Source organism: Pyricularia pennisetigena, chromosome 2 (genome assembly GCF_004337985.1).
Source record: "Pyricularia pennisetigena strain Br36 chromosome 2, whole genome shotgun sequence".
NCBI lineage: Eukaryota > Fungi > Ascomycota > Sordariomycetes > Magnaporthales > Pyriculariaceae > Pyricularia > Pyricularia pennisetigena.
This window is the reverse complement of record NC_043741.1, coordinates 426283-437545: the sequence shown is the minus strand read 5'-3', so window position 1 is coordinate 437545 and position 11263 is coordinate 426283. Positions and strand designations below refer to the sequence as shown.

Genomic DNA, 11263 nt, shown 5'->3' with positions numbered 1-11263 from the left:
GCCCTAGGGCGTGAACCGCGGGTTCGGCCGCGTGTGCTCCCGCATCCCCAGTCATGCTTTGCTGGGGCGCTTCGGTGGCCGCCGTTTGGCTGCAGGCAGGATAGATTTGCTCTCGAGCCGCCTCAGCTGCTGCAAGGCAAGCTTTCCCGACGGTTCGGGGCGAACAGCAGGCGACCGCACCGTGATTCTTGGGGCTCAATGTTACCTCGGGCCTTCTTTGGCGTATCTGGGTGCTATGATCGCCAGCCGACCTTGCCGTCCATCACCTATGCTGTTCTCCATCGGTCGGTCTATCGTGGTCCGTACGAGGTCTAGTCTGGAACCAGTTTGTTGCAGATCATAGCGTATGTTGACATGACTAGGATGGCAGTTCTGTCAAACCGGCAGCTGTTGTTACCACAGACGGTTGATCTGACATATATTGAATCCTGACAGTCATGTGAGCGGAGTGCACCACTTCATGTATGTATCTTTGGGCCCTCATCCCAACCCCAACATGGTCCCACCTTCTCACGAATTCGTTTCTTCAACACTGCGTGGCTAGGTAAAGATCAAAAATAGCACCTCGCTTCACCGTATAGGAGGTAAACTTGCGACTGCATTCCTCTTTCAGTCTCAGACTGATAAGGATATCATCGAACCCCCGTGGCGATGCTTCACAACTTCTCTTTTTCATCCCCCTCCTCCTCTTGTTCATCATATTCCTCGCCAGCACCCGTGAATGGACTCGACCCCTTTCCTCTGCTTTCCCCTTCACAGCCATTGCTTGATTCATTTGCTCACCCCAAACTTGCCATAGCTTGCTCTAAATCTCGAGGGCAGAACATCTTGCAGAGATTTATCATGTCCTGGTAGACACTGTGACAAAGACACCGCATCAGAAGCCATAACAGAAACGCCGGCTCCAAGCTCGGGAGAAGACATAGACTTACACTTGTCGCTGGGTAGACTTGGGCACAAACATGACATTCCCAAGGTTGAATGGTAGAGAATACAGGATGTTTCTAGCTTCCCATTCCTCAACTATGTGCAGAAAAGTCAGCGGGGCAAATGTGTACGGGGAGCTGCAGTCATGGGAAAAAAGTCTTTGCTCACCTGGCTCCGAGGGCGGCATCAGCTCCTTGTAAGCGTTTATGTACTCCGGGCGACTAAGGCGATGTCTCGGGGTCCGCCAGTTGCCCGTGTCGTACTCGTTATGAGCGTAGAAGGAACACACATCAAATATGAAGGCCTCGCCAGTCGTGCCGTCCGTGGCAGTGTTGCCGTCCCAACAATCACCGTGCACCAGACACGGCTTCAGAGTCCGCCCCTCGGCTTGTAGCGGAAGCAAGAGCACGGGCACTACTTTTTCGACCGTCAGATCGGCCACGATGTCGAACTCGGGCCATTTGAGAAACGGCTTCGCCAACTCGACGACATGACGCAGGTGGCTTCCGTACACGGCCGCCCACGAATCTGACCAAAAGTCGACGGCCTGGTCGATCCGGATGTGGCACGTCCGCATCCCGAAGCCAAACTTGCCCGTCGGAGACCTAGAGTCGCTGTGGAGCCGGGCGAGGCTGGCTGCGAGCGTGGAGGACTCGGCCGGCTGGTGAAATGGTGGGTAAAAATGACTAGTATTAGCCCCGTGGCTGTTCAGATGCACGAGTGGAAGTCGGTTGTGTGGGCAAAAAGACCGTATTAGTCTTGACCTCCCCACCGACCTTTTGTATCTTTATTCTTATTATATATGTATTTCTTTTTTACTCACACTTTCCCGAATACTCCTGAACTCAACCAGTACAAAGTACGTTTCGGGGTCGCTGGCGAATTGTCCCCAGCCATATGGCTCAGGGCAAAAACCAGGAGTCGTCTTGTGGATTTCTTGCAGACTTTTCAGCTCGCCTTCGCAAATCACCATGCCGAGCTCTCTTTGTTTGATGGCCTGTGTACGATAAAATGTTTAGTGCTGTACTTTTTCTTTCCCCCAGAAGTCGTGATCGCTGGAAATGCAGCAGGAGAGCGTAGTAATTGAGGAAATGTATGCCCGCCCCACCTTCATGAAATAGCTTCGCTGTCGTCCATTTGGAAGCTCAACTTCAATCTTTGCCGTTATGCCCCAGTGTGACTTGCCGTATCCAAACGCCGCCGATATCTTGGCTTCCTTGTCGGGAAATACTGTATTTTTAGTCAAGTAATACATTTAGCCAGATGGATTGCGCCAATTATACACATGTAATATTGTAGGTGCTAACCCTTGATGACATTTTCGTCGACTTCAATACTATTGGTAATCTCTGGCGGCGGAAGTGGACCTGTAGGGGTAACCTCTTGACTCTGTGCGAGGTTGATGCCAATTGTATCTGACGCCGAATTTTCGGTCTCGTTCAATTGGTATTCCGGTTCGTCCTTATTGATTCCCGGTATTGGGTGATGTGGAGTCGGAGTCGGCATGGTTGAGCATCACTACTGGCACAACTCACCTTGCTACAGTGGTCGTCATTTGCACACTTACGCTCTCAGAAGACAGACTCGTTTTTCCGGAGAGTAACCTTGCCATCTTTTATGTCGGCGAAGTCCATGGGTTACACAACTTCAATTTTTTTTTTTTTTTTTTTTTTTTTTTTTCGGCACATGAAAAGGAACTGGAACCTCAATTCGACCTTTTTTTTTTTTTTTGGCGGGCGGGCGGGCGCGGGGCCACCAGCAAGTCTGCAGGCTGTTTGGATGATATGATGTATATAGTACCAAGTAACTTCTTGCTAATAGGGCCATTTTGAGCGACCAAAGAGGGGCAAGCTTGGCAAGCATGGGTGTCACAGGTACTTGGCCTGCGAATTCCCAAGCAACATGCCATAGGCGCCGATTGATCCTTGGCTCCTCCTCTTGGCAACCAACCATCGCACGCCCGGCCTGCAGGTCTAGCCAATTAGTGCATCACCTCATGCTGCAAGGCCATATCGTTGGCAGCTGTGTTATTCCATTGGAGCATCGGCTTGTAACTCTTGCATGGGGAGTCTGGCGTCAATGAACGAAGCAAGAATCGTCACCCCAACTCATGTCGTCCCCGAAACTTTTCCTCCGAGCCCCGTGACAATGATTTCGCCATACACTCGCGGTGACACAACATTGTGCGACAGTGGGTCTTGACCGATGTTGGCCATAATTATCTCCCTAGAGTTCCACAAGTCCTGATGGTGAGTCTTGCTTTCCTGCCCGATGTTGATCGATCAAAGACTGAAATGCGTACAGAAATTCCGCCGGGGTCGCTTCAAATCCGAGTCTTCGGTCTCAGGCTCACTCGATGGCGACCATGCATCCCCAAATCCCCGCCATGCGTCGACCTCGTCATCTTCATTTAGTGACACAAGAATCGCACCAAACAAGGAACAGTCATTTGGCCAGGCTCAAGGATCTCTTGATCTTACAACACGTCCCAGGTTGCTGCCACAGTTCCGGAGCTTTTTCTCGTCATCAACATTTGGAGCACGGTCTGCCACAGGTGTTGAACCCAGCCGCAGCGGTGTTACAGAAGACCCGTTGGGCCTACAAATTGTGCACCCAGTCGATGAGCCTGCCGGGGACATAGTGTTTGTTCATGGACTGGGTGGCACCGCATGGAGGACATGGTCGTGGAACCGTGATACGGCGCTCTTTTGGCCCGACTGGCTGCCTGAAGGGGAACCTGCGATGGCTAGGTTTCGCATCTCTACTTTCGGCTACAACGCCAGCTTTCGAGGAGCCGCCACTAACCTGACCATTCTCGACTTCGCCAAAGATCTCCTGATGCAGTTGCTGGCGGCCACAGACGACGATAAAGACTCCCAAAAACCGATAATATTTGTGGTGCACTCAATGGGCGGCCTGGTGGTAAAGAAGGCTTATTCCCTGGGTAGACACGACGACCGGTACGCAGACCTCGTGGCAAGGGTCAGGGGAATCCTTTTCCTGGCTACACCACACCGAGGATCACAGTACGCCAAGACACTCAACAGCATCCTTGCGGCAACGCCGACAGGGACCACAAGGGCGTACGTGTCTAGCTTGGACGTCAACTCGGAGACAATCCAAGACATCAATGAGGTTTTTCGGCAGCACTGCGACGGCCTACTGCTTTGTTCATTTTTTGAAACGCTCAAGACTAGTCTAGGTGTAACCAAAGTCATGGTCAGTTTTATCTTCTCAGCATACCTCGGGGAAAATGGGCACTTACCAGCTTGAGAGACGGACTGCAGATTGTGGAAAAATCGTCTGCAGTATTGGGGTTTCCTCAGGAAACATCGGCGGGCATGGACGCCGACCATCATACTATTTGCAAGTTTAGGGACAGATCAGACCCAAACTTCAGAAAAGTTAAAAGTGTTCTCAAAAGATGGGCCTTAGAACTAACAGCTACTGGTATGCTAAGCGTCTTGATTGTCTTATTTTTGCGAGCTGTCTATGAATTTGAACATCAAAAACAAGCCAAGCACCGGGCCGAAAATTCTTTGTCAGTCATACTAATGTGTTTCGACAGGGCCTCCTCTGGTGGAAGCAGACTTCCCAAGCGAGCCTGAACCTTTGAATCAGTCGAATATCGACCAAAGAATTCGAGATATTTTCGGCATCAGGGACATTCCCCAGAATATCATTACACCAATTGACGCCGATAACATCAGGTACTCAACCTCCGGAGGCTGGCTCTTCGAAAAAGACGAATTTAAAAGCTGGATGTTCTATAGCAGTGATCAAGTGGCCGACTGTCGCCAATTTCTGCTCATCGGACTTCCTGGAACTGGGAAAACAGTGTTGTCCCGGCTGAGCGTCAGGAGACTTCAGGCAATGGGACTCAATGTGCAGTATCATTTCTTTGACCGCACGAACCTGTTTACCAGTACAAGGAATTATTGTTTCAGGGCACTTGCGGCACAGATGGCCTCTTCTATCCCAGAGTTCTGCGACGCGGTGTTACGACTGGAAGAAAAGACGGATTATTCTTTGTCCTCGCCGGCTACCGCTTTTGACTTTCAAACGCTTTGGGATCGCTACTTTCAAGGTCTTCTCTTCAGATTGAAGCTATCTAGACCTATATACTGGGTCCTTGACAGCCTGGACGAATCTGATAGCCCCGGCGCCCTCCTTTCACTCATCTCCTCGATATCTTCACAGACGCCAATCAGGGTTTTGATGACCAGCAGACCCCTCAAGGTAGCCCCTACCTGGGCACAGTGGAGGGGAACGACGTACTCCTTGGCAGCGTCTGATACTGAGGCTGACATGGAAGCCTACATTACCAGGGCCGTCCAGGAGGTCGTGCCAGTCGATCCACCGACGCAGGCTTTTGTTAGAGATGAAATGCTCAAGAAAGCCCATGGGTCTTTTCTCTGGGCACGCCTGGCGCTCGAACTCATCCAAGACAGCTGGCATATAAAGAATGATCTCCTAGCTGCCCTGACAAAGGTCCCACGGGGCATGGCTGCAATGTACAAACGCATGCTCGAAAACATCGAAAGGCAGAACCCAAGGAATAACAGACTGGCGAGGAGAGTGCTGGAGTGGGTGACATGTAGCGTGCGCCCGCTCTTTGTTGACGAGATGGCGGCGGCGTTGAGTCTCGAGTTTGGCGAGTTTCTGAACCTGGCCGTGTCCATGACGCAGATCTGTGGCCACTTTATCACCGTCGACCAAACAAAAACGCAACCCGGAAAGCAGCGCATCTCTTTGATACACACAACAGCCCGGGAGTTCTTACTCGATGAAAAGGGTGAGGACGGCGGTGGCTCGGGTTGGATCGACGAGCAGCTCGCACACGAAACGATTGCTACAACATGCCTTGCCTACCTGTGCGACGAGCAGTGGAAGTCAAGATTCGCCTCTATTCCGGTGACGACTGGCGACGACCTAGTCACAATCTCGGGAGACTTCCCCCTCTTGCACTAACGTTGGGCTCCACATCTCCGACCCCCCTAAAGTCCGGCCCCTAAAAATATCTACTCAGCCACGTCAACCCTTTGTTTTATTTTATAAATATCTAGACGAATTTTTCACTTTAGAACTTGCATTTTGAAGATTCTTGCTCCAAACTTTCCAATGAAACAGTACACTGAAAATCAGCTTCTTGCTGCCATTTCTGACATAAGAAATGGCAAATCAGTTCACAAAACCTCGCAAAAATGGGGTATTCCTCGGAGTACCCTTCACGATCGTTTAAAGGGGGCCCAGTCAATTCAACAAGCGAAAAGATTTTGTCAAAGGCTTTCACAGGAGCAGGAGACCTATTTGGCAGATTGGGTACTTGCGCAGGCCGCGTTAGGCCTTCCGCCAACGCATCAAGAACTACGCTATTTTGCGGAACGAATTCTTCAGGCCGCCGGAGAAAGAAAAAGCCTTGGGAAACATTGGGTTAGCCGTTTTATAGCCCGATATCCAATTTTGAAAACCCAAAGGCCCCGGCGAATAGAAAATGCCCGGGTTAATGGGGCTACAACCGAGGTAATTAAATCTTGGTGGTCCTATTTGAAAAATCCCGTTATCGATACTATAAAACCGGCCAACCGTTGGAATATGGACGAAACAGGTATAATGGAAGGCAAAGGATCTAATGGCCTGGTGTTAGGGCGTAATAAAATCCGGCCATTACAGCGAAAAGAGCCTGGAACGCGGGGTTGGACGAGCATAATCGAATGTGTATCAGCTACGGGGGCTGTTATACCTCCCCTCGTTATATTTAAGGGGAAAAACGTACAGCAACAATGGTTTCCAGCTGATTTAAGTCCTTTCGATACCTGGCAATTTCATGCAACAGAAAACGGGTGGACAAATAATGAAACAGGTATCGAATGGTTAAAAAAGGTGTTTATTCCAAATACCCAACCTTTAACTCCTGAAAAGCGTTTATTAGTTCTCGACGGCCACGGATCACACGTCAGCGACGAGTTTATGCTTGTTTGCCTCCAAAATAATATTCAGCTTTTATATTTACCTCCTCATTCGTCGCACGTTCTTCAACCGTTGGATTTATCGGTTTTTGGGCCGTTAAAGGAAGCTTATCGACGTCACCTGGGATTTGTAAACCAGTTTTGCTGTTCAACGGTTGTTGGGAAACGAAACTTTCTACTTTGCTATCGAAAAGCCAGATCAAAAGCATTTATAGCAAAAACCATTCAATCTGGTTGGCGTACGACGGGGTTATGGCCGGTGAACTTGGCAAAACCACTTTTAAACCCGTTTTTATTAGAAAATAGCAACGCCAACGTCGAAAAAGGTAGAAATAACGGCTTCCAAAGGGATAAAACACCGGAAAGCCCAAACCAAAAAATTAACGACCAATCTTTACTTATTTGGAAAACCCCTAAAACGACCCGAGATATTCGACTTCAACTACAGGAAATTTCCCGGTCCGAAAAAAGTAACGCCACTTCACGGCTTTTGTTTGCAAAAGTCCAAAAAAGCTTCGAAACCAAGGATATCTTATTGGCTGAAGCTCAGCAAAAAATCAGTTTGTTAAAAGCAAAATTGGAGGCGGTACGGCCGGTCAAAAGGAAAAGGGTAATTCCGGATCCCAACGAGCTTTTGGTCAGCAAAAAAAACGTTTATGAAGCACAGGAAAATAATAGGGACTGTTTAGAGGATTTGAACGATGGAGAAGAGGTTAGCGAACCGGGAGAGCCTGACAATGATTGTATTATTGTGCGTTGATAGGTTTACATTTAAATCGGTTTATAAAAGGGGTATTTCGTCGTTACATTTTTCAAGGGGGCCGGACTTTAGGGGGGTCGGAGATGTGGAGCCCAACGTTATGCGGTCAACAACTGGGCCAAACATGTATCAAAATCCCCCGTGGACAGCCCAGAGCTGCTAGAGGCCCTCGAGGTATTTATGCTCAACCACTGTCTGTCTTGGATAGAAGCTCTTTCTCTCTCGGGTGACATGACGCAGCTGGTTCAAACAGCAAAGCACCTCAAAAAGTTTGTCAAGAGATCGACCCGCCGGCCCAGGTCAGAATCGCGTCAGCTGATGCGCTCCATGGGTACAACGCCTCCTCGCAACTCCTGGGCCTGGATCCAGCCTTGGGCGGTTGACTTCATCCGAATCGCCGGCAAGTTCGCTGCTAACCTGGTCGGCAGCCCCTCGGCGGTCTACCGTAATGTACCGCCTATGTGTCCACGTGCGTCCATGGTGGCCAAGGTCTATGGAGGACAGTGTGCCGGCGGGACTAACTCCTCTTCCTTGCCGGCGGCTCGCCTGGATCATGGACGTCTCTCTGTCAGTGGCATTCGGTCCGAGACATGGGATGACTGTCTCGCCAGCGTGCCGGTCGGCAATGATGAGTTTGGCAACCAGGTGCTTGCTGCCGAGGGCCTCTTCTTCACACTGGTTAGCAGTGCCGGCGTCGTCACTGCCTGGAATGTTCAAACGTGCGAAAAAGTCCGCAGGTTCAAGCACACCGGGTATGTCCCGATGATGGCGATTGGTCGAGGCGGTCAGCATCTTGCAGTGGCCGGGTTCAGCTGCTTTGTTATTTGGCATGTTACCACCGGAGAGAAGCTTCATGAGATACCCAAGGCAGTCGATGCTATTGTGCGCCATTTGAGATTTGGACCAGGGGAAGCGGAGCTCGTAGCCGCCTTTGATAACTGCACTGTTCAAATCATGCAGGTTGACAACGGCGCCTCGGAAAGCTCCAAAATGGACCTTGCGGGCCTGGATGTCGGTTACGAGGGGTGCCCCTGGAAGCAGGCCATCAGCTCCGACCTAACCAAGGTCGCAATGGCATGGCGTGGGAGACCACCGATTGTTTGGGACCGGACTAAGCAAACTAGGGGGCCTCTGAGATGTCAAAGCAGCGCGTTGTGGAATCCTCTGGTGTACCAGGAACAACTCCTGTGGCATCCAGACAGCAGCCGGCTCCTGGTTCTCTGCCAGGACAATTCGCTCTGGGAGTGGCGCCTGGCGAGCAGCGATGTTATCGAGTATCCCAACGTCGAAGCCAAGGACATTGCCCTCTCTGAAGATGGATCCCTCCTCCTCGGGGTAGACTACATCGGTGTAACCAGCATCTGGGCCCTGCCCCAGCTGCACCTCGTGTATCGGCTAACCTGCGGCCTTGGCGACGACCCAACGATGAGCGTTGTCTTCAGTCCCGACAATCAACGCTTCTACGACATTCGCGGCCCAGTCTGCAACGTCTGGGAGCCGGATGCGCTGGTTCGATCTGACGAGGAACCTGAAAACGAGGACGCCACCAGCAGCACATCAGGCAGCTACGCGGTCACAGAGCCCGTGTTTACAGCTACACCGTCCGCCGAGAACGTGGCCATCACTGCGCTTGCCATTGGGCCAGAGGATAAATTCTTTGCCTGCGCCCGTGAGGACGGTTCTGTGGTGATCCACGATGCCCTCGACGATGGGAACCGGCTGCGCAAGGTGCACTCACACCCCTTGCATCACACGGTGGACCTCTTGTCCTGGTCACCCTCTGGAAAATACATGATATCTGGTGATGACTTGGGGTACATTGTCTGCAAGCGCCTGCAGATCAAGGACGTGAAACCGGCCATGCCTGAGAAGGAACGCACCCGCAATGAGCTCCGAGGCTTCACTGGGAGGTGGGCTGTTTTCCCTGTGTTTGACTGTCGTCTCAGGGAGCGTGCAAGGCAGGCGCTGTTCAGCCCCGACGAGAGGCTACTTCTGCTGAGCACAGATGACGCAGAGCATGTCTGGGATTTGAGGGCCAAGCTGGAAGTCATCCCACCGCTGGCACGGAAGGAGAATCAAACTAGGGGACACTGGGCGCTGCACCCCACAAACACTGGTCGACTGCTTTGTCTGCATGGCAAGGTTGTCCGGGAGCACGAGTGGAGCACTGGGCTTGAAGTAACAGCATTAACGCAACAAGGCCATGGCGGCGATTCTCAACCTGAGCCTACGCAATCATCTGATGTCCCTAACGCTCCTTTGGAGCCGCATGCGTCGTCTCTGCCCATCTCTGGCCATGTTTTGCAGTTAAACAAACCAACACAGAGCGAGACAGTAGCCTGGTCCGCTTGTATCGATAGCGGCAAGCTTAGGGTTGCAGCCCTATCGAGCAACGACAGAGCTTGGGCGTTAACATCGCACGCCGGGTTTGATCTGTATCTTTTAGATACCTCGTGCAAAGCCGAACCCGATGATCCCAAAAGACTGCCAGCTTTCGTGAGCAACAAGGTCAAGTTACTGCTCGGCGCGAACGGTAACAGTCTTGTCTTTCTGGCCTTTGACGGCTGGGTGCTATCTTACAACCTCACCAATTTAATGATAACCGAAATGGAATCGTCATGCAATAGGTCGGAAAACAGTGGGAGCCCAGATCCTAATCAATCCCAACTCGGGCTGCGAAGACACTTCTTCCTGCCCAAGGACTGGCTCAACACAACAACGGCGCACATGTCAATGGTGGGAAATGGATCCGATAGGACTTTTTTCTGCCCAAAGCAGGGTGATGTTGCTATCGTTAGAAATGGGTTTCGTTTATAAGACATGAGGGGGTTATACAGATACCAGGGCAGGGCAGCCACCGAAGTGATTAAACTTTGGTACTTCATTTGGCATGTAGGCTGAAATAATTAACTGATGTTGGCTCTACTTGGTGGCTCCCAACAACGAGAAAGCAAGTAGGAAACCGTTCAGTCACTGGACATCTGGTAAGCCTTACTTGTCCTTCAGAAGTTCGGCTGCCCCTTTGAGCCGCTCATGACTTTCTCGAGCCGATTCTACAAAGTCATTTGTTGAAAGCATAATGCCATAAGCCCTTGTTGATTCGTATTGATCACTCAATCGTTGGCAGACTCACAATCTGCCGTGCCATTCAAGGCAATGTGATAAGTGACCCCCCATGCCCACAACGTCGCGGGACTTGCGTCCATTAAAGTTTGCCGGGGAAGATTCTGATTCAGTCTAAGGCGCGGATAAGGCATAGAGTCTGGTTGGAAAGAAATATTAGTGGTGTTTGCAGTTAACAGTGGAGATGCGGGATATCATATATACACATACGGTGGGCAAAATGACGACTACAGTACCGTGATAAAAGATCAAGGGGACTTTTTCTTGGATCGGCAGTTAAAGACAAGCCGATCTGTTCGTCGATTCCGCGCTTGATATCAAACGATTCAAACCCGGTCGCTTTTGTCAAGCATTACGGACGCTTCGTCGGGCTCTCCCACCCGTAACTTCGATTTCGCGATTGACGACCAAAAAAAAACCCTTCTTGTCGATCATGGCAAGATTGGCCACCCTTTTGCGTATCGTGTGCATCAATCTTCGGCCA

General features: G+C 50.9%; 3 protein-coding genes across 3 annotated transcripts in view; 2 read left to right on the top strand and 1 right to left on the bottom strand.

Moving 5' to 3' along the window:
* Window positions 1-104, top strand: part of PpBr36_00092 (uncharacterized protein) — a gene marked incomplete at both ends in the record, with an annotated part of 3004 nt that extends 2900 nt beyond the window's left edge. Inside the window, one exon of the mRNA XM_029887285.1 lies at window positions 52-104. Within this exon, the coding sequence (XP_029750838.1) occupies window positions 52-104 (53 nt within the window). The remainder of the gene's footprint in view (window positions 1-51) is intronic.
* A 552-nt stretch (window positions 105-656) lies between these two features.
* PpBr36_00091 (uncharacterized protein) lies at window positions 657-2433 on the bottom strand (the record flags this gene model as incomplete). Its single annotated transcript, XM_029887284.1, is given in 7 exon segments — window positions 657-765; window positions 784-858; window positions 933-1023; window positions 1096-1588; window positions 1751-1924; window positions 2036-2157; window positions 2235-2433. 7 exon segments carry the CDS (start codon window positions 2431-2433, stop codon window positions 657-659), a joined length of 1263 nt encoding a protein of 420 aa, XP_029750835.1.
* Window positions 2434-3198: 765 nt separating this feature from the next.
* On the top strand, window positions 3199-10473 carry PpBr36_00090 (uncharacterized protein; the record flags this gene model as incomplete). The annotated part of the gene is made up of 3 exons (XM_029887283.1): window positions 3199-4010; window positions 5256-5734; window positions 7865-10473. The coding sequence occupies 3 exons, from the start codon at window positions 3199-3201 to the stop codon at window positions 10471-10473; spliced, it is 3900 nt and encodes a 1299-aa protein (XP_029750836.1).
* Between the last annotated feature and the right edge of the window lie 790 nt (window positions 10474-11263).